This window comes from Acipenser ruthenus, chromosome 38 (assembly GCF_902713425.1).
Source record: "Acipenser ruthenus chromosome 38, fAciRut3.2 maternal haplotype, whole genome shotgun sequence".
NCBI lineage: Eukaryota > Metazoa > Chordata > Actinopteri > Acipenseriformes > Acipenseridae > Acipenser > Acipenser ruthenus.
Window position 1 is genome coordinate 7048152 of NC_081226.1, and position 27383 is coordinate 7075534.

The 27383-nt window shown below is 45.8% G+C and overlaps 1 protein-coding gene across 11 annotated transcripts in view; it reads left to right on the forward strand.

Moving 5' to 3' along the window:
• LOC117434268 (collagen alpha-1(XI) chain) overlaps positions 1-27383 on the forward strand; it is a 154744-nt gene that overhangs the window by 23555 nt on the left and 103806 nt on the right. For 2 of the 11 annotated variants that reach the window (XM_059008792.1, XM_059008791.1), the window contains exons 3-13: positions 2434-2644; positions 5150-5312; positions 7484-7609; positions 11005-11103; positions 12273-12590; positions 17087-17221; positions 20254-20460; positions 23915-23968; positions 24441-24482; positions 24847-24909; positions 26427-26501. In XM_059008792.1, coding sequence (XP_058864775.1) covers positions 2434-2644; positions 5150-5312; positions 7484-7609; positions 11005-11103; positions 12273-12590; positions 17087-17221; positions 20254-20460; positions 23915-23968; positions 24441-24482; positions 24847-24909; positions 26427-26501 — 1493 coding nt within the window. The remainder of the gene's footprint in view (positions 1-2433; positions 2645-5149; positions 5313-7483; positions 7610-11004; positions 11104-12272; positions 12591-17086; positions 17222-20253; positions 20461-23914; positions 23969-24440; positions 24483-24846; positions 24910-26426; positions 26502-27383) is intronic. The other 9 variants (XM_059008795.1, XM_059008794.1, XM_059008796.1 and 6 more) reach the window with 9 other exon arrangements.

Sequence of the window (27383 nt, forward strand, 5' to 3'; positions counted from 1 at the left end):
CACACACACACACACACACTCCCTGCAGTGCTGGTGTGGGAGTGCAGAGCAGAGGGATGAGATGATGTCTGGGAGCTGGGTCAGCAGAACCACCTCAAGTCACACAGACTCAGAACCACCTTCAGAACCCTCTTCAGATATCTGCTTCAGAACCCTCTTCAGAACTCTGCTTCAGAACCCTCTTCAGAACCATCTTCAGAACCCTCTTCAGAACTCTGCTTCAGAACCCTCTTCAGAACCCTGCTTCATAACTCTGCTTCAGAACTCTGCTTCAGAACCCTGCTTCAGAACCCTCTTCAGATCCCTGCTTCAGAACGCTGCTTCAGAACCCTCTTCAGAACTCTATTTCAGAACTCTGCTTCAGAACTTTGCTTGAGAACCCTGCTTCAGAACCCTCTTCAGAACCCTGCTTCAGAACCCTCTTAGATATTTAAGGAGGACACAGACATGTTTAAGGAGGACACAGGGATGTTTAAGGAGGACACAGGCATGTTTAAGGAGGACACAGGCATGTTTAAGGAGGACACAGGGATGTTTAAGGAGGACACAGGGATGTTTAAGGAGGACACAGGCATTTTAAGGAGGACACAGGGATGTTTAAGGAGGACACAGGGATGTTTAAGGAGGACACAGGCATGTTTAAGGAGGACACAGGGATGTTTAAGGAGGACACAGGGATGTTTAAGGAGGACACAGACATAAGAGGACACAGGCATGTTTAAGGAGGACACAGGCATGTTTAAGGAAGACACAGGGATGTTTAAGGAGGACACAGACATGTTTAAGGAAGACACAGGGATGTTTAAGGAGGACACAGGCATGTTTAAGGAGGACACAGACATGTTTAAGGAGGACACAGGCATGTTTAAGGAGGACACAGGCATGTTTAAGGAGGACACAGACATAAGGAGGACACAGGCATGTTTAAGGAGGACACAGGCATGTTTAAGGAAGACACAGGGATGTTTAAGGAAGACACAGGGATGTTTAAGGAGGACACAGGCATGTTTAAGGAGGACACAGACATGTTTAAGGAGGACACAGGCATGTTTAAGGAGGACACAGGCATGTTTAAGGAGGACACAGACATAAGGAGGACACAGGCATGTTTAAGGAGGACACAGGCATGTTTAAGGAAGACACAGGGATGTTTAAGGAGGACACAGACATGTTTTGGACTCCTGTAAGTGGATTGTTCGTGCACTGACTTACAGATATTAGTACATCCAGACAATTTTTAAGCAATCAAGAAAAATCACACACTCGGTTTATTTAATGTAGGCCACATCGGATCCTAGCTCACAGACAATATGGGCAATCCAGTGTCTGTTACAGCATCATCTTTATATAACAAAATGGTTACAAATATGTTTTTCTATAGTGTTCTATAGTGCCCACAACTAAGTCTTAAATATGCCAGCTCCCTATAACTAAGTGAAATAAAAACCCTACACCTTATCACACACTCCAGTATATGAGATACAAAAAGCTAAATATAATGCTTACCCAATAATTAAAAGATTCAACGCCTCAGTCAGTCAGGATTCCCATCTTTGCATTGTCTCCCATTTTTGCATTCTCATCTGCATCATCAGTGGGGAAACCCCACAAAAATGAAGATGGTTCTATTGAAGAGCCATACAGCTCTGCTGCATACACCTGCGACTCAAAGGGTGTAAGTATCTTGTACAAGGGAGGAGAGGTTTTAGGGTCACTCGCGACAGTTTGCTTCATCAAACAGGAACTAAACTTCAGTTTGATGGTGACTTCAGAGACCTCAGCACATAGACTTGGGCTTGGGTCTTCAGAACCTGGGTTTGAAGCTTCAGATGCTGGGCTTGAGTCTTCCCAGACTTTCACTTTGCAATAACACATTTGTGCATCAGTCACTTCCACAGCACGGTGTTAGTGTAGTCTAGTGCAGTTCAGCTGCTCTCATGACACCCCTGTGTTGATGCTCTTGCAGGTCATCCTAGTCTAGTTCATCTGAAATGCTGTTGTAGTTTCAGTGTAGTTCTGTAGTAGTTTTATTGTAATTATAAGTGTACTTCTGCTGTAGTTAGTGTAGTTATGTTCTAATCTCCATTTTGCAGCTGTTTTGTGCTTGTATTGTAGTTACAATGTAGTTACAGTGTAATTCTGTAGTAACCCCTCTGTATCCCTGCGTCCCTGTGTAGTTCTGTAGTTCTCACTCCTATCTCTGTGTAGTTCTCACTTCTGTCTCTCTCTTTGTAGTTCTGTAGTTCTCACTCCTGTCTCTCTCTGTAGTTCTGCAGTTCTCACTCCTGTCTCTCTCTCTCTCTCTCTCTCTCTCTCTCTCTCTCTCTCTCTCTCTCTCTCTCTCTCTCTCTCTCTCTCTCTCTCTCTCTGTAGTTATGTAGTTCTCACCCCTGTCCCTCTCTCTGTAGTTCTCACTCCTGTCTCTCTGTGCAGGTCAGTTCCCGGAGAACTTCTCGATCATGGCTCTGGTGAAGGCGAGGGCGGGGCTGCAGGCGTTCCTGCTCTCAGTGTACAACGGGCAGGGGGTGCAGCAGCTGGGCGTGGAGCTGGGCCGGTCCCCTGTCTTCCTGTACGAGGACGAGAGCGGGAAACCAGCGCCCGAGGACTATCCACTCTTCAGAGGGATCAACCTGGCCGACGGCAAGTCAGTACCAGAGCCCTGAGCAATACTGATACACCAGAGCGCTGAGCAATACCAGAGCCCTGAGCAATACTGATATACCAGAGCCCTGAGCAATACTGATATACCAGAGCCCTGAGCAATACTGATATACCAGAGCCCTGAGCAATACTGATACACCAGAGCCCTGAGCAATACTGATATACCAGAGCCCTGAGCAATACTGATACACCAGAGCCCTGAGCAATACTGATATACCATAGTGCTGAGCAATACCAGAGCCCTGAGCAATACTGATACACCAGAGCGCTGAGCAATACCAGAGCCCTGAGCAATACTGATATACGAGAGCCCTGAGTAATACTGATATACCAGAGCCCTGAGCAATACTGATATACCAGAGCCCTGAGCAATACTGATATACCAGAGCCCTGAGCAATACTGATACACCAGAGCCCTGAGCAATACTGATATACCATAGTGCTGAGCAATACCAGAGCCCTGAGCAATACTGATACACCAGAGCGCTGAGCAATACCAGAGCCCTGAGCAATACTGATATACGAGAGCCCTGAGTAATACTGATATACCAGAGCCCTGAGCAATACTGATATACCAGAGCCCTGAGCAATACCAGAGCCCTGAGCAATACTGATACACCAGAGCCCTGAGCAATACCAGAGCCCTGAGCAATACTGATACACCAGAGCGCTGAGCAATACCAGAGCCCTGAAAAATACTGATATAGCAGAGCGCTGAGCAATGCTGATACACCAGAGCCCTGAGCAATACTGATACACCAGAGCCCTGCGCAATACTGATACACCAGAGCCCTGAGCAATACCAGAGCCCTGAGCAATACTGATACACCAGAGCCCTGAGCAATACCAGAGCCCTGAGCAATACTCATACACCAGAGCACTAAGCAATGCTGATACACCAGAGCCCTGAGCAATACTGATACACCAGAGCCCTGAGCAATATTTATACAGCAGAACCCTGGGCAATACTGATACACCAGAGCCCTGAGCAATACCAGAGCCCTGAGCAATACTGATACACCAGAGCCCTGAGCAATACCAGAGCCCTGAAAAATACTGATATAGCAGAGCCCTGAGCAATACTGATACACCAGAGCCCTGAGCAATACCAGAGCCCTGAGCAATACTGATACACCAGAGCCCTGAGCAATACCAGAGCCCTGAGCAATACTGATACACCAGAGCACTAAGCAATGCTGATACACCAGAGCCCTGAGCAATACTGATACACCAGAGCCCTGAGCAATACTTTTACAGCAGAACCCTGAGCAATACTGATACACCAGAGCCCTGAGCAATACTGATACACCAGAGCCCTGAGCAATACCAGAGCCCCGAGCAATGCTGATACACCAGAGCGCTGAGCAATGCTGATACACCAGAGCCCTGAGCAATACTGATACACCAGAGCCCTGAGCAATACTGATACACCAGAGCGCTGAGCAATGCTGATACACCAGAGCCCTGAGCAATACTGATACACCAGAGCCCTGAGCAATACCGATACACCAGAGCCCTGAGCAATACTGATACACCAGAGCCCTGAGCAATACCAGAGCCCTGAGCAATACTGATACACCAGAGCCCTGAGCAATGCTGATACACCAGAGCCCTGAGCAATACTGATACACCAGAGCCCTGAGCAATACCGATACACCAGAGCCCTGAGCAATACTGATACACCAGAGCCCTGAGCAATACTGATACACCAGAGCCCTGAGCAATACCAGAGCCCTGAGCAATACTGATACACCAGAGCCCTGAGCAATACCAGAGCCCTGAGCAATACTGATACACCAGAGCGCTGAGCAATACTGATACACCAGAGCGCTGAGCAATACCAGAGCCCTGAGCAATACTGATACACCAGAGCGCTGAGCAATACTGATACACCAGAACGCTGAGCAATACCAGAGCCCTGAGTAATACCAGAGCCCTGAGCAATACTGATACACCAGAGCGCTGAGCAATACCAGAGCCCTGAGCAATACTGATACACCAGAGCGCTGAGCAATACCAGATCCCTGAGCAATACCAGAGCCCTGAGTAATACTGATACACCAGAGCGCTGAGCAATACCAGAGCCCTGAGCAATACTGATACACCAGAGTGCTGAGCAATACTGATACACCAGAACGCTGAGCAATACCAGAGCCCTGAGCAATACCAGAGTCCTGAGCAATACTGATACACCAGAGCCCCGAGTAATACTTTGTAAGTGTGTGTGCGAGAGAGACCCCTGTTCAGTGGAGTGAACTTGGCCAACAGCAAGTCACTGTGCTCACCAAGAGCAAGAGCAGTACTCTACCTGTCTCTGTGTGTGTGAGAGACAATGAGAGCGAGATATACTACCCACAAATACCATAAACACCCAGCAATACCCTGTCTGTATGAGAGAGTGAGAGAGTGTGTTTGTTTGTGTGTCTTCCCCTCTCTCTCTATCTGCTGGTCCCTGTCCCACCATGCCGTTCCTCCTCCCATGCTGCAGGTGGCACCGTGTGGCTCTCAGTGTGCAGAAGAAGGACGTGACACTCATCCTGGACTGTAAGAAGCGCATCACCAAGCCCCTCCCCCGCAGCGACAAGCCCAGCATTGACACCAAGGGCATCGTGGTATTCGGCAGCAGGATCCTGGATGAGGAGGTGTTTGAGGTGAGACACCTTGCACCCTACACACTGCAGCCTGAACCCTGCACTCTGAACACTGCACCATCCACCCTGCACCCTGAACTCTGCATCCTGAACACTGCACCCTGCACACTACACACTACACACTGCACCCTGCACACTACACACAGTGCCCTGAACACTGCACCCTGAACACTACACCCTGAATACTGCACCATGCACCCTGCACCCTGAACTCTACACCCTGAATGCTGCACCCTACACACTGCACACTACACACTGTGCCCTGAACACTGCACCCTGCACCCTGAACACTGCACCATCCACCCTGCACCCTGAACTCTGGACCCTGAACACTGCACCCTGCACACTACACACTACACACTGCACCCTGCACCCTACACACTGCAGTCTGAACACTGCACACTACACCCTGCACCCTGAACACTGTACCATCCACCCTGCACCCTGAACTCTGCACCCTGAACACTGCACCCTGCACACTACACACTACACACTGCACACTACACACTGTGCCCTGCACCCTGCACACTACACCCTGCACCCTGCACCCTGAACACTGCATACTACACACTGCACCCTGAACACTGCACCCTGAACACTACACCCTGCACACTACACCCTGCACCCTGCACCCTGAACACTACACACTGCACCCTGAACCCTGAACACTACACAATACACACTACCCCCTGAACACTGCACCCTGAACACTGCACAATACACACTGCACCCTGAGCACTGCACCCTGCACCCTGAACACTGCACAATACACACTGCACCCTGCACCCTGAGCACTGCACCCTGAACACTGCACCCTGCACATGACACACTGCACACTACACACTGCACACTACACACTGCACCCTGCACCCTGAACACTGCACAATACACACTGCACCCTGAACACTGCACCCTGCACCCTGAACACTGCACAATACACACTGCACCCTGAGCACTGCACCCTGCACACTGCACACTACACACTGCACCCTGAACACTGCACCCTGCACCCTGAACACTACACACTGCACCCTGAACACTGCACAATACACACTGCACCCTGCACCCTGAGCACTGCACCCTGAACACGACACACTGCACACTACATACTGCACCCTGTACATTGCACCCTGCATTCTACACCCTAGATCCTGCATCCTGCACCCCCCACCTTAAACGCTATATCCAAGACTTACCCCTACATCCTACCCCCTATTACAATAGCCGTGCATCACAAACACTATCCCCTAACACACTCCACACTAAACCCTACACCCTGCACTGTGAACCCTTAATTCCTACACCCTACACACACTCTACCCTCTACTCCATAAACACTCCACCCATCACCCTGAACAATAATCATACCCCTACCACCCTACCCCTACTCCAGTACTCCTAGCATCCTACCCTCTACTCCAATACCCCTACCACCCTACTCCTACTCCAATACCCCTACACCATTAACACTGTCCTCGACCCCCTAGAAGTTTTCTCTCACAGTGCGTGTGTGTGTGTGTGTGAGTGCATGCGTGTGTGTATGTATGTGTGTGTGTGTGAGAGTGCATGTGTGTGTGCGTGTGTGAGCGCGTGCGTGTGTGTGTGTGTGTGTACGTGTGCGTGTGTGTGTGTGTGTATGTGTGCGTATGTGTGTGTGTGCGTGTGTGTGTGTGTGTGCGTGTGTGTGTGTGTGTGTGTGTGTCTGTGTCTGAAGCAGACCAGGAACACTGCTGTGTGTCTCGCTATCAGGCTCTCTTAATGTACATAATGTATTTAAGTACTTACCAAATGTATGTATCAAGAATAACACTACAAGCCTCTGCTCTGCACGTCCAATGAGGAGACTGCAGGCCATAAGATACTGTGCAGAGATTCATGCTTCCTATTCCTATCGCTCCTTTTCTGTCTCTCGTTTTGTGTTTTTTTGTGTTAATTATGGAGGAATGTGGGTTTTATTTGTTAAACTCACAGGGGTGTGCAGTTAGTCTAAACATTACTTCAGTTAGACAGTACATACATGAAACTTAATGAGTAGTATTGCACTTTAGCTAGGATATGATCTTTTCTTGGGGGGATTAATAAAATAACATAAAATGAACCTGTCTAATTAAAAAAAATCTCCTCCCTGTCCCCTCTCTCCTCTCCCCTCTCCTTTCTTCTCTCTCTCACAGGGTGATATCCAGCAGCTCCTGATCGCCTCGAACCCCCAGGCTGCATATGATTACTGTGAGCACTACAGCCCTGACTGCGACACTGCGCTGCCCGACATCCCGCAAGCACAGGAGGCTAAAGACTACGTGAGTAACAGAACCCCATAGTGAGCCTTACTGAAGCCAGGGTGCCCCCTTAACAAAGCTAGTGTACCCCTTTACTGAGCCTTATGTACCCTCGAAATGAGGCTGGGGTACCCCCTTACTGAGGTTAGGATACACCCCCTTCCCTTGTCTTTGAAGACCGGTGGTCCCTCAACAGATAATCGTACCCCTTCTCAAAAAAAGGCAAAACATTAAAATGAGTGCAGGTGCAGTGTCAGCCCGCAGTCCCTCCTCCCACCAGGCAGCATGACTGGCTGCAGTATTTGTTCTGCATTTTACACAAACAATGTGACCCCTATCCTGACACCACCGCAGAAACATCGGTACACTGTAACTGCAGTTTGAGATCCCCAGACTAGACTGTACTAGAATTATATTGTAACTGCAGTTTCAAAGCCTCAGACTATGTTAGAATTCATTTTACAATGGATAAGTGTAGCATGTCGTAGAGAAATGTATACTGACAATGCTATCAACAAAAGCCACATCATAATTGTTATCCTGCCCCTAGTGTGTAAACGCAGTTAGATCATTTGGGACACTGCCCCCTAGTGTATAGCACAGGACTCACAGTCAGCAGTGTGGATTTGAATCTTGTGAGCAGGAAATAATTCATCAAAGTACAAAAATCTGAGCTTAACTTCCTCCAGCCTGAGTGCATCATGGGTAGGTGGTGGAGGTACCACTCCCATGATGCATTTCCAGTTGGCTCCACCCCCTGGGAGGGAGGAAGTTGCATTTCTCCCTGAGGTTGCCAGGCAACCAGACGGATTGTTCCAGTGGTGTAACAAGCAGGGATACAATCGCATGACCCGGTGGTACAGCATGGACTTTGAGTTTAAAGAGTGTTGTTTTCAAACTCTATTTTCTTAAATGAAATACAGTTTGCAATTCATGAAACTGTTCTAGACTGCTAGAACAACAGTCTAGAACAGTTCTGAACATTTCTGTATATTCACAAAGTACACGTAACTATGTCATTCAACACACTAGAATTTAAAAGCAGCATTCTTTAAGAGAGGAACTTGGTATTGGTGTGCGGTATCAGAGTTCTCTTAACTGATGTTATTTGACTTGTCGATCTGTTTCAGTCATCCTGGTCTCAATAGAGCTCTCGGAATCATGTCTACCCTCCAAATATAGTATACTCTTTACTAAGCAGTCCCGCCTCAAACACTCTGCCCCTTAAGCCCACCGCACACAGCCTGACTCAAGCCGTCCCGACTCCTCTCATCTGAGTTTGCACAGATTCTGCGATCAGTTGTGCTCAGTTTTGGTTTGATGTCACAGTTGAGTTTTTCCTGACTGGGTGTCGCACACTGCTAAGACTGAATTACTGACCACAACTAGATCCTGGTGATTTACTATGTATGCAGATTTAATTAATACTGCCCTGTACACATTTTTGTATTAACTTAGCCCAACATAGCGACCCTCATTATTATGCATGGCATCGTATGCTGATTAGACGGCAGAGACAGCACCACGAGGCAACCAAAAGAAGCTATTGACCATTTACACCGTGCAAACGTTTCAGGCAGTGTTTGACTTTTTGTATAGTCTGTCTACTACACTTTAGCCTGTGATAAATAAAATCCAACCTGCTGATTTTTATTTGATTTTGGTGTTTTTTTCTCAGCGTGTGGATCTAGGGGCTTGTGATCTGTGACCTATTGGAGATCCACGCACTGGTTACTTCTGTTTTAGCGCAGTAAGAAAATATAGGCTGTCAGTAGATTGATAATAAAAAGGTAAACTGATAATTTACCTTTGATTAGTAAATGCCTATAAAAAGCAATTCAAGACTAATGTACTTTTACCTGTGGAACTAAAGCTGTCAATATTCCGCCATCTTGTATGACAAGTCACATGACAAGCTACGTCATTTAAACCTGCTTCATCATTGGTTGACACTCTTATGACTAATCGGTCTCAGTCAGTCTTGGTCGGCAACCGCTGCACACAGGCAGACTGATGACATCTGAACGAAACTGCGTCTGAAAAAGATTCAACATGTTCAATCTTCAAATCTGAAGACATCCCGACTGAAATCTGGATAATCTTGGTTTTAGGGCACGCACACTGATACGATACATCCAGACTGTGTGCGGTCAGTTGAGATGAGATGAGTCGGGACGGCTTGAGTCGGGCTGTGTGCGGCGGGCTTTAGTGGATGTCAGAAATACATCAGTGAGAACGAGCACAGAACATCCACTAGGGGGCTGAGTGTTGCAGGGGGGGCAGGTTCATGGTTGCACTCTGGTGTACTTGGGGATTAGACATTTTTCCGAGAGCTCTAGTGCACACACAGGGGTGCTTTAAACTTTGTATAAAAAGTCTCCAGGATGTGAGACTGAAACAGAAAACTACCCAACAAGTGAATGTGAGCAGAAGAGGAAGAAGATGATCTCAGTAAGATGAGGGGATACTTCCCAGCTGAGCAAGTTCCTCTGTCAGTCCTTGTGAATAGGGGTCTGCTTTATCCCTGCTTACAAACCCCTTACAGCTTCTCCTCTGAAATGTCTTGTAAGAACCCCTTTCACTGGCTACAGGGACTGTGTCCTATGGAATTTCTTATAAGACTATGCAGCTCTTGTTCTGCTCAGTATGGCGAGTTGTCCTGTTTTTCTTATGCTACCCTCCAAATCTTATAAGACCCTGACACACAAACCCTATAGTGCTCTTACAAGTCATTTGGTTTTGTAAGACGGTTAAAACATCAGAATTCAGTTTTATTTTATAGATGAATATGACTGAATCTGTGCATCAACCTGCTGCTTAATGAAACTGTGTTCATCTTTAAAATCAACGCAGTTAGGCTTTCATGCGCCCTTTCTCTGCTCACACCCTTCTGCATTTATAGCAGATGATGAACACAGATATCTCTTTCTGGCTGAAATCCTGAATATTTGAAACTCCATCTACACAAGACTGTGTGTGCGTGTTTGTGTTTGTGTGTGTTTGTGTGTGTGTGTGTGTGTGAGTGTTTGTGTGAGTGTGTGTGTGTGTGAGTGTGTGTATATGTGTGTGTGTGAGAGAGAGTGTGAGTGTTTGTGTGTGTGAGTGTTTGTGTGTGTGAGTGTGTGTGAGTGTTTGTGTAAGAGTGTGAGTGTTTGTGTGTATGTGTAAGAGTGTGTGTGTGTGTGTGTGTGTGTGTGTGTGAGTGTTTGTGTACGATGGATTAAAAAATTAAGAGATTTTATTTCCTTTTCGGAGTCTTTTGTATCCAACACAAAAGGCAAAGAAAACTTTAAAAAACGTATCTCTTAATTTTGAGTCTCTGTCTCTCTCTCTCTCTCTCTCTCTCTCTCTCTCTGTCTCTCTCTCTTGTGTGTGTGTGTCTGCGCTCCCCTCGCACGCCCTCTCGCTTCCTGCAGTACTATGATGAAGAGACGGATTATTATGAGGATCCCTATTACGATGAGACCTCAGAGAGTCCCGACCGAGCAGAGACGGCGACTAAACAGCCGAAGCAGGTAATCCAGGAGAGAGGAGAGGGGAGAGAGAGGAGAGCCAAATAGATGAAGTCAAGCAGACAGTGCCTTATTGAAACTAGAAGAAACTGAGTCAAGCAGACCAGCGTTTTATGAATATCTTTCTACTTTAAGCAGCTCTGTTATGTGAATAGAGATTAGAGTTTCTATTTGGTTTTGGGGTGGTTTTGTGTTTAGGTGAGGTACCCCCTCCCTCTCTCAGTCTCTCACTTATTCAGCCATCATTTCATCGACGCTCTATCGTTCAGGGTCACACTCCTGTCTTCAATGCAGCGCCCCGCTGTTTGAGTCCAGGTCTTGCATTAGTGCGGCACGCAAATGGGGTCCTCCGAAAACATCAATTCATAACAGAATGGGTTTGCCAAAAAAAATGACCTACATTGTTAAAGAGGGTAGAGGTGTGAAATCAATATCAGTATTCATCTTCTTCAGATTCACTTGTATATCTGTCGTCACATCCTCAATAGAGCTCTAGAATCATGTCTAAAATCCACATCAGGCACACTGGTTTGTTGCCACTATTAACTGGCCCCTGCAACACTCTGCCCCCTAGTGGCTGTAAGAAACACATCAGTAGGAAACACTGGTGTGCAGAGTGTCGCAGGGGGTCAGGTTACAGTAACACTCTGATGTACCTTAAAGTTAGATATGATTCTGAGAGCTCTACTGAGGCCACAGGGGTGCTGTCCAGTTTTAAGTCCCCAGGATGTGACGACGAACACGAAGAACACATCAGTTAAGAAGACTGATATTGATCCCCCTGTATCAAATTGAAATGCAATCACATACCTTTACGTAATTATCAGCATTAATTGATACAATTAATTTGCCAAGCAATTCCAGAATGTCAGTCCTATTAAAAGCACACGGCTGTGCGCCCCCATTGCACGCTCCATCACTAATGCAAGAGCCAAGTTGCCTAATCGGACCACCGTGTCCCTTATAATACCAGCTCCCCATTGTCATATTCCACCCATCCATACTCATCCCCATTGTCATATTCCACCATCCATACTCATCATGATGTCTCTCTCTCCCTCTCTCCCTCTTGTCTCTCTCTATCCATCCAAATGCCTATCTATCAATCAATCTGTCCATCACCCCTCCCTCCCTCCCGTCGATTTCTTCCTTCCTTCCTCTCGTCCTCCCAGAAGAAAAGCAAAGCTGCAGTCAGCCACAAGGACGCGGTCAAAGCCAAACCCAAACCGGCCGCGTCCAACGGCAACGCAAAGACTCCCCCGAAAAACAAAAATGTCAGCAACGACGGCAAGGCGCCCCCCTCTAAAAAAGTCCCCCCCAAGCCTGCCGCTGCCACCCCGGTTAAAACCGCGGCAGCAAAGACCCCCAAAGCCAAGGTAGCCGCGGTGAAAAACACGGTCAGCAAAGCGCCGGTCAAAAAAAGTGCAGTCGCAGCCGCCGCTGCCACCGCCGGCAAAACCAAGAAGACACCCGGCAACAGCTATCAACAGGTAGAAACAAGAGCCCTTCTTTATCCAGATCTCTCAGCACCTCCCCCCGCCCTGAAAGAGCAAAATCCAGTGCAGTACAGAGGAGGAGGAGGAGCTGAAACTCTCACTCGAGAACTCACCAAGCCTTATACTCCAACACTCTGACTTATAAAACGGAAGAGAAGTTGAATTGCAGTGCGGTTGAATTGCAGTGAGGTTGAATTGCAGTGCGGTTGAATTGCAGTGCAGTTGAATTGCAGTGCGGTTGAATTGCAGTGTGGTTGAATTGCAGTGCGGTTGAATTGCAGAGCGGTTGAATTGCAGTGCGGTTGAATTGCAGTGTGGTTGAATTGCAGAGTGGTTGAATTGCAGTGCGGTTGAATTGCAGAGCGGTTGAATTGCAGTGCGGTTGAATTGCAGTGTGGTTGAATTGCAGAGTGGTTGAATTGCAGTGCGGTTGAATTGCAGAGCGGTTGAATTGCAGGGGCTCAGGTTCTTCAAGAGCATTATGATACCCTTGTGAGTTTCACCCTCGTTGTCACTAATGTCTTCTTCAGATTCGCTTTGTAAATCTCTTTCAGTCAGCATATCCTGGGGACTTCCTATAAAGTTTAAAGCAAATCCTGTGGCCCCAATAGAGCTGTCAGAATCCTGTCTAAACTCTACACCAGAGTGGAACAATTATTAACCTGCCCCTCCCCTGCAATACTCTGCCCCTGAGTTTTACATTTGTGCAGTTCTTATATCCACTAGGGGGCAGGCTAATGGTTACTCTCAGATGTTCTGATGTAGTTTAGACATGGTTCTGCAAGCTCTACTGAAGACACAGCACTGCATTCAATTAACACAATGATTTACAAAGTGAACCGAAACAAGAGGAAGAATAGATGAGTGCAGAACAGATGAGTGCAGATGAGTGAAGAACAGATGAGTGCAGATGAGTGAAGAACAGATGAGTGCAGATGAGTGAAGAATAGATGAGTGCAGAATAGATGACTGAAGAGTGCAGAATAGATGACTGAAGAGAATACTGCTACTGCTCTCTATTATGTTTTCCTTTCAGGAACACAATTTGTCAGAGTGCAAATTTAGAGCAGAAAGCTCTGAGAATCTGAGCCCAGTTCACAAAGCTGGAACTCAGGACTTATTTAAAGAATGTTTTTTTTTTCAAAGTCTGTTTTTAGGAATAAAATATAGTATGACATTCACAGAACTGTTCTAGAACGTTCCAGAACACTTTCATGAACATCAAACTGGATTCAGACCCAGCAGTCTTTATAATAAGAAAAGAAACATTCTTGAAATAACTCTAGTAGTTACAGCTTTGTGAATTAGACCCAAACAATCATTTCCAACAGGAAGATTCAACTGGAATTACAGCGCTGCCATACTTCTAGCGGCTTTTAAAAATGATCAAATAACAAAACAAATGTGAATAACTGTTATTATTTACTGCCGAAACACTGCATAACCAGCGAGACCCTGAGTCACATTGATCTCAGTGTTTATTTATCATGTGGTACATTTTAAAAGCTGTGGTAAGTATTGCAGAGCCTGAATTCCAATTGAATCTCATGGAAAGTGTGTGAGTGTGTGTATCACCCTCCCCCCCGCCCCCCACGGGAATGACAAGCATCTGCGATAATTCCCCCCCCCCCCCCCAGAAAATCAACTTAAACACAGGCTTACAGCAACCTCTCTTTCCAAACCCTTTATCAGAACAGATCTCCTTGTGTACTGTGTGAAGAAACACTATACTACAGTATGACAATGCTCAAGACAGATTCAAATCTAAATTATAGCAGCGCTATAGCAACAGCAAGCGCCATAGCAGCTGATAACAGTCCCTCTATGGCATTGGCATGTTGGGTGTTGACTTGTCTTGCGGTATACTGGTAGTATACTCACTACACACTACACTTTCTCTACTGCATTTTCTAATGGTATTTTACAAAAGCCAAAAAAACAATTGAATACTATTCCCAGGTTATTGTGGTAAGCTCTGTAAACGAGAGTAATGGATAAGATTAGAGTTCATCTTACATGTGGAGTTTATTTCATTCATAGCAATCTAAGCGCTAGAGAATGAGAACGCTGATCATACAGGAGAGCTAACAGATAGCAATCTAAGCACTAGAGAATGAGAACGCTGATCATACAGGAGAGCTAACAGATAGCAATCTAAGCACTAGAGAATGAGAACACTGATCATACAGGAGAGCTAACAGATAGCAATCTAAGCACTAGAGAATGAGAACACTGATCATACAGGAGAGCTAACAGATAGCAATCTAAGCGCTAGAGAATGAGAACACTGATCATACAGGAGAGCTAACAGATAGCAATCTAAGCACTAGAGAATGAGAACACTGATCATACAGGAGAGCTAACAGATAGCAATCTAAGCACTAGAGAATGAGAACACTGATCATACAGGAGAGCTAACAGATAGCAATCTAAGCACTAGAGAATGAGAACACTGATCATACAGGAGAGCTAACAGATAGCAATCTAAGCACTAGAGAATGAGAACACTGATCATACAGGAGAGCTAACAGATAGCAATCTAAGCGCTAGAGAATGAGAACACTGATCATACAGGAGAGCTAACAGATAGCAATCTAAGCGCTAGAGAATGAGAACACTGATCTTACAGGAGAGCTAACAGATAGCAATCTAAGCACTAGAGAATGAGAACACTGATCATACAGGAGAGCTAACAGATAGCAATCTAAGCACTAGAGAATGAGAACACTGATCTTACAGGAGAGCTAACAGATAGCAATCTAAGCGCTAGAGAATGAGAACACTGATCTTACAGGAGAGGTAACAGATAGCAATCTAAGCACTAGAGAATGAGAACACTGATCATACAGGAGAGCTAACAGATAGCAATCTAAGCACTAGAGAATGAGAACACTGATCATACAGGAGAGCTAACAGATAGCAATCTAAGCACTAGAGAATGAGAACATTGATCATACAGGAGAGCTAACAGATAGCAATCTAAGTGCTAGAGAATGAGAACACTGATCATACAGGAGAGCTAACAGATAGCAATCTAAGCACTAGAGAATGAGAACACTGATCATACAGGAGAGCTAACAGATACCAATCTAAGTGCTAGAGAATGAGATCACTGATCATACAGGAGAGCTAACAGATAGCAATCTAAGCACTAGAGAATGAGAACACTGATCATACAGGAGAGCTAACAGATAGCAATCTAAGCACTAGAGAATGAGAACACTGATCATACAGGAGAGCTAACAGATAGCAATCTAAGCACTAGAGAATGAGAACGCTGATCTTACAGGAGAGCTAACAGATAGCAATCTAAGCACTAGAGAATGAGAACACTGATCATACAGGAGAGCTAACAGATAGCAATCTAAGCACTAGAGAATGAGAACACTGATCATACAGGAGAGGTAACAGATAGCAATCTAAGTGCTAGAGAATGAGAACACTGATCATACAGGAGAGCTAACAGATAGCAATCTAAGCACTAGAGAATGAGAACGCTGATCATACAGGAGAGCTAACAGATAGCAATCTAAGCGCTAGAGAATGAGATCACTGATCATACAGGAGAGCTAACAGATAGCAATCTAAGCACTAGAGAATGAGAACACTGATCATACAGGAGAGGTAACAGAGTTTTGAGTTTGCCACAAGTTATGCAAAACCAGATTGTATTTGATTTATTTTTTCTGTGAGGCACAAGAAGTCTCTCTCTCTCGCTCTCTCTTCTCTCACCCCTCACTCCCTCCATCCCTGTCTACGCCTCATTCACTCCTTCAGTTTTTTTTGTTAAGACTTGTTTAGCTGTTCAGCTTAACAAAAATGAAATGTAAAAATGAGAAGGCAATTCCACACCATTGTGAATTCTGATAGTTTGAAATGCTGGGATCCTGTTTGGTCCCCTCAACCCGTGCTGACAATGAGGGGCCAACATGATCCGAGAGCAGCAACAGAATTAAAGAGCAGGACACTTCGGGTTTCATTTTCATAGCTTTCACCTTCTCATGCTGTTTGTAGTCATGCTGTGTCTCGTACTGCAGATACTCAAGCACAGTCTGTGCTGCTTTGACTGTGTGCTCTGGAGCTCACTTCAGTTCTTCAGGACATGTGTAAGACGAGATCTGTATATCAGTAAGTGCCAGCGCCATCTAGTGCACAGCTAGTGTATTGCCAGCAAAACAAAAGGAAACTTGACTAGAACTGAGGAGCAGCTCCTGAACTCACAGTCAGAGCAACACAGACTGATCAAAAAAATACAAAAGAGTTGTATTGAATAAGGATTACAAACATCAAAAAAATGAAACAATCTGAAAATGCAATCTGATGTCCTCTTTAATATTTCAGCTTCATGTTAAAGACGGATTTCCTCGACTTGGTTTCAAACATCACTTTATTACATGAAAACTGATAATTTAACGAGGAAATCCTCTCTAACTCTCACTAACACTAACGCTTATCTCTCTCCTGGCCCCGCCCACTCCCCCGTTACTCAGGATGTAAGCACCACCCACACAGTGGCAGGTCACACCCCCTCTGAGGCAGACCGCACCCCCTACCCAGAGGAGGAGCCTGAGGCAGGACAGGAGCTCATTGGACAGGGGGAGACAGGCCCGCCCCCTGTCGCTGAGGTAACCGGGCATGTGACCGGCCAGCATGTGCATGACATCATCAGAGAGGGAGGAGGCTTGATTTCAATTGAAAGAAACAGGAAGGATATATTGAGGATATATTGAAAAGAGACACAGAGGTCAATATATTCAAAGACTTATTAACTCCTATTGTTTACAAGGAGAAAAACAACCACTACAACACTCTGCCCCTAGTGGATGTAAGAAAAGCCTGAGTAAGAAAAATCACACAAAATAAATGAAATTATGATGTTCAGAGAAGAAGAAGACATTATTTCTGACCAAGTTGATTTCTTAAGCAGTTATTGATTCCTGGGTTCACAGTCGACTGTTTAGATTTATCAGGTGTGGTGGGGCTGCTCTTGCTATCGTTTAGTTTTTTGTTTCTGTCTCCTTCCGAGCTCCGCTACCAAACCAAACCACAGAACCAAACTCGGCTTTTACACTTTCTATGAAACTGCTTCAAGCCTGGTAAAATGCATTATATGTATCAATATCAATGCAGGGGTTTGAGTGGGGGGGGGGGGGGGGAGAGAGAGAGAGAGAGAATACGACTATGACATTGAGGAAGACTGAGGAAGCGAGATAGAAGGAGAGGGCGAGGAGGAGATAGATAGAGATAGAGAGGAAGAGGAAGAGGGAGAGGCAGGAGAGAGGGGAAGAGAGAGGACAGCCGTGACTCTCCCCATTAGTCCCTCTGCAGGATGCTCTAGGTATTGCAATCTTGGCCTGAAAGAATATTAATGGCAGGTAAAGCAGGTGTTTGGTCTGGTTTGGGAAGCTGTGTGCTGGCATGTTCTATTAAAAACCCAAATAATAATGATAATAATAATTCTAATAGTATTAATAATACTATATTGTTGTGCTAAAACTCTTACCTAACTTTCTGATTTTATTGTTATATATATTTTTATTAATTTAAGTATTTGAGATGAAGTTTTATTGAAGTGAAGTTTCATTCTGCCAGCTTGCATTAGTCAGCACTGAATCTTTTTTAAATAATCTGTGACCTGCTGTGTGAGAAAATCCAGTCAAATCTGCCCTCATTAAGAAGTACAGCTCCTGCCCCCCTCCCTGCTCCTGCTAGCACTGCTGGGAGCTGTCACTTCCTTCTGGTTGTACTTGCTGACTGCTTAGATTGCTGCACGCACAGTCCTTGGCTGGGATTCCTCACATTAGATCAGATTTAGTTAGAAGAGTAACGTTGCTGTTGGTATTGGCAGCCCTGAGTCATACATCTTCAAGGAGCTGTTCTCTGTGAACTGCACAGGTAGGCAAAGAGATCTGGTGCAAATCTGTTGATAAATTTGTTCTAAAACTAGCAGCTGCATTTCAGCACTGAGAACAACTCTCTCATTTCAACACTGAGAACAACTCTCTCATTTCAACACAGAGAACAACTCTCATTTCAACACTGAGAACAACTCTCTCATTTCAACACTGAGAACAACTCTCTCATTTCAACACTGAGAACAACTCGCTCATTTCAACACAGAGAACAACTCGCTTCACACTCAGAGTTTAACTGCCCCCCCACCTGATGTTTCAATCATTCTGAGTGCTTCTAATTGCGATCAATTCAATGTTGTGTTTTTTGTGAAAGACTCGCTCAGTCTGCCTTGCTTTGGCTGTGAGTTCTAGTGCAAAGGACAGTTGCAAAGTGTCACATTACTAGATGGTGCTGATCCAGCCTGTGCTACACATGTCTGCGGCAGACAGCTAGAAGTGCAGCTCCTGGACTCGCAGTCAAAGCATCTTAACTTACAAAAAACAACAAACACAGCATCTGAGTGACTGGAATAAGAGCCAATCAGAATGAGTATGGCATCGTAGAGGGACCATTAAGAAGAAGCAGCGGCTCCCTTCAGTAAGTATTGAACAGCTGATTCCAAACCCATGAACACATTGGCATCGGCTACAAGGCGTGATCGCGCTCCCTTTTCTTAGTGAAGACATTCTGTTCTGAAATATCCTGTGGATATAAGAATCAGAACAGGGTTTGGTTATAGTGATCAAGGCTGATGTGTCTGGTTAGAGAAATCAAGTATGACAGAATAGCATAACTAAATGGATACAAGACTAACATTGGTTATAACAATCAAAAACTAAGGGTGTATTATTAATTTACTAGCTATCAAACCGATTTTGATTAGTCTATAATAATAATAATAATAATAATAATAATAATAATTTAATATTGATTTTTGTTTGATATAAATTTGGATTTAAAAATCAGTGCTAAGGAATTAGTATCCCTCTGTGTTAGAATCTGCCAATGCTTGGTTATAATAACCAACACTTCAGCTGGATCTCAGAATGAAGGGCCTGATCGCACTGAAGCGCTCCTCTGGTTTTAGTAAAGCGGCGTTGATGGCGTCGGCTTTAGTTAAAAACAGAGGGAAGCAAAACAACAGGCAGAGACTCCAATCCCAATGCACCCTGAGAGAGGGGCCGTGCTGGACAAGGTCTCTTCACTGGGGACACAGCACTGTGTGTGTATGTGTGTGTGTAAGGTAAGGCTCAACTCTGTGCCTCTCTCCTCTCTCCCTCCTACCTCTCCCCACTCTCTCCTGTCTCCTCTCCTACCCCCTCCCCCCTCCCCTCTCTCCTCTCTCCCTCCCACCTCTCCCAACTCTCTCCCTTCTCCTCTCCTACCCCCTCCCTCTCCCCTCTCTCCTCTCTCCCTCCCACCTCTCCCCACTCTCTCCTGTCTCCTCTCCTACCCCCTCCCTCTCCCCTCTCCTCTCTCCCCTTATCCCCTCTCTCCCTCTCCAATCCCTTTCCTCTCCCCTCTCTCCCACCCCCTCTTTCCTCTCTCTCCCACTCCCACTCTCTCTCTCCCACCCCCTCCCTCACCCCTCTCTCTCCAACCCCTTCCCCCTCTCCTCTCTCCCTGCCTCTCTCCCCTCTCTCCCCATCCCTGTCTCTCTCCTATCGCCCCCATCTCGACGCCTCACTCTCCCCACTGTCTTTCTCCCCTGCTCCCCCCCTCTCCCCATGTCCCCCTCTTTCCCCTGTCCCCCCTGTCTCAGGAGGAGGAGGTGAAGGTTGGTTCTGAGGCCCCTGCTGAGGAGCTCTTCACAGAGGAGTATGTGACAGGGGACAGTGAGGCCGAGACGGGCCCCGGGGCCACAGAGTACGATTACTCCTACAAGGACTTCAAAGACTACGGCCCCGCCCATGACAACAACCCCGCCCAGATAGGCCCCGCCCTCTCTGCAGAGACAGAGGAAGGAGGTGTAAGTGACAGGAAATGGGGAGGAACCGGGGACACATTCTAAACGCACACGCACACGTTGAGATACTGATACAAACTCAGATACTGAGAAACACTGAGACACACCCATTGAGACACACTGACACACACAGACTGAGACACCAATACACACACACATAGACACACACTAAGACACACACTGAGACACAGAGACACACTGAAACACTGAGACACACACACTGAGACACACTGAAACACTGAGACATACACACAGTAAAAGACACTGAAACACTGAGACGCACACACACCGAGACACATTGAAACACTGAGACACACACACACTGAGACAGTGATACACCGAGACACACACACACACACTGAGACACACACACACACTGAGACACTCTGAAACACTGAGACACACACACTGAGACACACACACACACTGAGACACTCTGAAACACTGAGACACACACACTGACACACACACACACTGAGACACTCTGAAACACTGACACACACACTGACACACACACACACTGAGACACTCTGAAACATTGAGACACACTGAAACACTGAGACACACACACACTGAGACAGTGATACACCGAGACACACACACTGAGACACACACACACACTGAGACACTCTGAAACACTGAGACACACACACTGACACACACACACACTGAGACACTCTGAAACACTGACACACACACTGACACACACACACACTGAGACACTCTGAAACACTGAGACACACTGAAACACTGAGACACACACACACACTGAGACACACACACACTGAGATACTCAGGTACAATCCAGACTGATGGTAATAGACTGACAGACTGAGAGTATAGTGTTTGCAGTTAACACAGAACCACTTTAACATGACTAAAGCCCCGTTCACACTGGCGCTCCAGCCCTGGCTGCCTGGATCACAGTCCTGCGTAGTGTGGAACCACGTTCCGGGGTTGTACCTGGATTGACCCGGGTTCTGGCTGCCTGGATCACAGTCCTGCGTAGTGTGAAACCACGTTCCGGGGTTGTACCTGGATTGACCCGGGTTCTGGCTGCCTGGATCACAGTCCTGCGTAGTGTGAAACCACGTTCCGGGGTTGTACCTGGATTGACCCGGGTTCTGGCTGCCTGGATCACAGTCCTGCGTAGTGTGGAACCACGTTCCGGGGTTGTATCTGGATTGACCCGGGTTCTGGCTGCCTGGATCACAGTCCTGCGTAGTGTGAAACCACGTCCCGGGGTTGTACCTGGATTGACCCGGGTTCTGGCTGCCTGGATCACAGTCCTGCGTAGTGTGGAACCACGTTCCGGGGTTGTACCTGGATTGACCCGGGTTCTGGCTGCCTGGATCACAGTCCTGCGTAGTGTGGAACCACGTTCCGGGGTTGTACCTGGATTGACCCGGGTCGGCAACGACCCATCTCAGGATGTGGGTTGACACGCTCTGACCCGGGTCGAGCGAGACAAAATGCATGACGGGCGTCCGTAAGCCGACGCAGTAACAAACAGCCATGCCTGTGTGAAGGTTTCACTTCCACAAGGATCATTTCTGTTTATTCTGTTTAGCCATGTTTCTGTTGATTGAGACACTCCATGAGCCAGACTGCAGCAGGGATGAAGAAGCATTTGCTCTAATCGACATTTGGACTGACGATTCAATACAGAAGATGAACAGATGAAAGGGTGGCCATGTGAACATTGGGTACCTGCTTCTGTCACCCAGGTCGACCCTGCTCTGACCCGGGTAGAGCGTGCCAGTGTGAAATCACATAGCCGACCCGCATGACACCGGGTCTGACCCGGGTAGAGCGTGCCAGTGTGAAAGGGGCTCTGGACAATAAGAGACTGTGTACTACTCATGTATGCAGCTGCACTGATAGACAAATCCATATGGATGTCATGATAGAATATCCTGCCTAATTCCTCTCAGTTTAATGACAGTCTTATTGATATGAGGCAGAATCAAGCTGACATCACGACATGCAGCAATGTCCTCACAGCACTCTCCACACCTTTCCATTTCTTGTGTCCGTGTCGTCATTTCCTGTCTCGTCATTGTCACCCGCCCCCTTGGTGGCTGTCAGTTTGTGTCATTTTCTGTTTCATGAGGTCACATCTCCTTACTTCCCCATTTATGTATGTGGTGAGTTCCTGTTGATGTTTTGACATCACTTCCTGATGAGCGACACCATTCTCTCTCTCTCTCTCTCTCTCTCTCTCTCTCTCTCTCTCCCTCTCTCTCTCTGAAGATATATTCATTATTTCAGTGAGCTGCTGTGAGTTACCTGTCCAGAAGGGGGAGTTGGTGTATATATACATATGTATATGGTTAGTTCGGGGTGCAGCCGATAAAGATCATTCTGACAGGCGGTTAAGGACTAACAGTTAAATCCAAAACGAACCACAATTTGTACCCAGTTCAGCTCAATTATACGAGTGTAATATCTGGTAAGGCTTTATTTAATTGATAAGCATTGACCCTCATATTGAAGCTCGGTTCCCTGTTAATGCAGAGTCAATAGACATGCCATTGGGGAATGTAACCAAGTGCAAATGACACAATAACAGCATGATTCCAAAACTACAATAAGCTTGGTTTACAAAGCTGTTTCATATGTGCAATATAATAAACACAGCTCAACATCCATGAGGAATGTGAGCTCAGCATTGCAATAGCAGTGTAATAGTGTAACACACACAAGCAGTCCAATGGCATTTCTATTGATGGTCTGTTAACATGGAAATGAACCACACCTGTGCAATTGCATAGCAACTAAATACGTGCTTATGCCACTCAAAATACAGTATCACCTAATGTTCTGTATAAGTGTATGGGTGTTAGAACTGAGGGGGGGCTGTTACAGTACTGCACAGTTTTATTCAATAATTAGACTAATATATACACAAACGCCACCTGCTGGTCATGCTACACATTGCAGCTCGTTCTGTGAATGAAGGAGTCCATGGTAGGATCTGAGTAGGGTTACCGGACAAGAAGAGGGTCATTGATCTTTTGATGTTAAACAAAGGCCAATCTCTCATAGGTCAGAAGTCAAGGGTCACTTCCTCCAAAGGATTTCTGTGTGAAGTTACTCCACAGATTACTAACCATGTTTGATAGAACAGAGAAATATATTTTTTAAATATAAATCATTTTTGTTTTTAAAAAATATACTTTCTTTTTTTAACTGGGGGGGTCATGAACTTCACAACCCATAGGAGGTAAGGCAAGATTGCATGAGACTTGAGTCTTAATGCACATCTCCACAGATTCATCTGATTGGATCATTCTGAAGGAGCTGAGGATTCTGGGAGTTGGAGTTCTTTTGTGAGCTTGTAAGGGTTTGAGAGTGTGGGACTGACAGGTACTTGTAGGCGGGTTGTGCATTGGCAGGTACCTGTGCTTCTCTATTGACTGGTCCGTATTTGTGGTTACATGTGTGTTTTCCGCAGGCCATCGTGAGGGGAGTGAAAGGAGAGAAGGGAGAGCCGGCTGTGATGGAACCTGTGAGTTGAATTACATTTTTATTACTTCAAAATAGATTTGAATTCTTCTTAAGTCTTTCTGCTCGTCTCCACTGTCGCAGTTGGAATGTACCATCTCCACCCCATTTAAGGGGGGCGTTCACATAAGAAAACTACATTTTAAGCACTGTATTGTTCATAAGGACTGCTTTTTAAACAGCATTATGAACATTATCTTGTATTAAACAGTGCTTTGAAAAATAAGAATAAACTACAAAAAAAACTTTTAAAAAGTATTTTAAAAAGGGCTTGTGAACTACAGACTTGAATAATTAATTAATTAACTAATGTCTTCATTATTTATTTACTTCCTGATTTGTGTATGTATTGCACTGCTGTGCATGTATTGAGGATCATGAGGGAGGGTGAGACTGGAACGCTGGTTCACTATTGAATTTCTCTGTCACTGATCTCACAGCCCTCTCTCTAACTGCTCTCCCCTCCTCTCCTCCAGGGCATGCTGATTGAAGGACCCCCAGGACCTGAAGGCCCAGCTGTAAGTGTCTGCTTCTTCTCACAGGATCATTTTAACATGTTCACTCGACCCTGTCTCTCTCTCTCTTATGGTATAAGAGTGTCAGTGGAAAAGACGACTGCAAAGGTTAACTGCGCATATGAACTGATATAAGAGGCAGAGGCGACTGGACATGTTATCATAAATCAATATTTTAATTTTTTAAAAAAGATACACTACATAGTCAATTCTATTATCCCTATCTTTAGAATTTGAGTCGGTAGTCTGCCGATCGCTGTTTAATATGAATCAACTTGTGCAGCTAATCTCACTAATACCCCTCTCCTCTGCCCCTCTCCCTTCTCCCCCTCTCGTCTCTCTCCTCTCCTCCTCCTCCCTCTCTTAGGGTCTCCCCGGCCCCCCTGGCTCCACCGGACCCCCAGGCTCTTTAGGCGACCCAGGAGAGAGGGTGAGTGCTTCATGCGTCTTTACTATGAAACACACAGTAAGGGGCGTGTGCAGGAATACACATGTGACCGCTATTGGGGGGCTCATTAAACTATATATATAGTGCGTGTGTGTTGATATGGTTAAATAAATAGCATAGCACTCACTCGCCATTTCAGTGAAAGTCCATATGTGGAGCTTTTTATCACTGAAACATCTTTCTGCAGTTGCAGCTGTAACAGGTAGCGCAGCCCAAAGCACCTGTATGTGGAATACATCACGGTACAGGTCGTGTTCTTTACAGAGCTTCATGAGTTCTGGTAAAGACATTGCATTGTCCGATTCCAGAGAGTTAAACAGTCTCAATGTGGTGTATGAATAAATCACACTGCATTTCAGAACTCTGCATTGGAATGCTTGATTCAGCTTCACAAGTGCTTTCCCTTTAGTATAGTAACAGTTTTCAAGCTAGGACGCGGCTTGGAGTCGGCTGTTTCTGTACTTTTCTGATTAAATTGTCTGTCGATCTCACTTATTACAGCATCAAGCGCAGGGTATCGACTTTATATTTCTCTTCCAAAGGTTCAAAAACGTAGGATTCTGGCTGTGCGAGGCACATACAATGTTCCAGTGTTTTTGTCCTTAATGTTCGTATTTGCAGATTCAGTTAATCAGCACAATATTCCGCTTTTAAAAAGTACTCACTTTCCGTCCGTTCTCGGGCTGCACAGACCTTTTAAACAGCTGTCTACGACACTTACTGCACTGGCTAAATCAATGTTCTCCCTCTGCAAACAAGTGCTAGCATAAAATAGCATCATTTTAAAAATGTGCGGTTTATCCACTAATTGTCCTGTTGCAGCTGGACTCAAACATTAAGGGGACACACGCGCCAGTCCTTAACTGCACATTATGGGGGAACGTGTGCAAACCGAGTCCACGCGCGTCCATAACTGCACGCTATGAGCAAATACATTCAGTTTGTGAGCGTCAGTGACAGAAAGTGCAAACACAACGCATTGATAAGCAGAAATCAGTATTTTGGAGATGATTATTGGAGGGGCCAGTGCCCCCTGCTTGCCCCCTCTTGGGCAAGCCCCTGCATATAGCAGAGTATTGCAGAGTACAGCAGAGTAGTGTAGAGTATTGCAGAGTACAGCAGAGTATTGCAGGGTATTGTGGAGCATCTTTAACAACTGTTCATATCCTGTGACATTCATTTCTGTTAACTTCATGTTACACAGTTGTCTATTTCCTAGAGTTTACTTCCTGTTACATTAAGTGTACTTCCTGGAGTTTCCTGTAATAATACTGCATACTTCCTGTGCATTACTGTCTATATCCTGTGGTAATAGAATCTACTTCCTGGGACAAGACTACAGTCTATTACTGGTGGCATTACTGTTGTATTATCACCTACTTCCTGTGTGAAAATGTTGTCTACTTCCTGTAATATCACAGTCTAATTCCTGGGGCTCTGTGGTCCCCTGTACCTCTAGCTGTGTTGCAGTTTCCCTCTAACACTCCCCCTCCTCTCAGGGCCCCACTGGTCGAGCTGGCTTACCTGGTGCTGACGGATTACCTGGCCCCCCTGGCAGCTCCATCATGCTTCCTGTGAGTAACACGCTAAGACATGCTATAAACACGCTACACACACCTACATGCTGCACGTGCACATAACTCCATGAGTAAATCAACTGAGTGTGCAGTAAACCCCTTCCACATGCTACACACTACACACTTTACACACATACCTCCCATGAGAACCACAGATCTACACTCACACACACACACGCACGCACACACACTCACACACGCACACACACTCACACACGCACATGCACACTCACACGCACACACACTCACACACGCACACACACTCACACACGCACACACACACACAATCTCTTACAGCTGAGTCGTGTGAGCTTGCTGATAACAGCAGTAAAGCTGCATGAGCCAATGATTCGATTGTCTGGATTGAGCTCTCCACAGACGAGGGTCATTGCTGTCGATCGGACTGATTTACATTCAGAGTAAATCAAGTGAAGAAACAGCTGCTTGGGCTTGTGTGGATTGCTGTTCTCTGTAGAGTCTTAGAAAAGCAGCAATCCTCACAAATCCAATCAGCTGTTTCTTCACTAGGTTCGCTCTGAATGGTAAATCTGCTTAATCGATACCAGTAACCCTCGCCTGATTGTCAGCACCTGATTTCTGTGGAGAGCTCCATCCCAATAAGGGAATAATTGCTTTGTGCATCTCCTAGCACATCAATATCCAGTGTGTTTATGCATCTCCTAGCACATCAATATCCAGTGTGTTTGTGCATCTCCTAACACATCAATATCCAGTGTGTTTATGCATCTCCTAGCACATCAATATCCAGTGTGTTTGTGCATCTCCTAACACATCAATATCCAGTGTGTTTGTGCATCTCCTAGCACATCAATATCCAGTGTGTTTGTGCATCTCCTAACACATCAATATCCAGTGTGT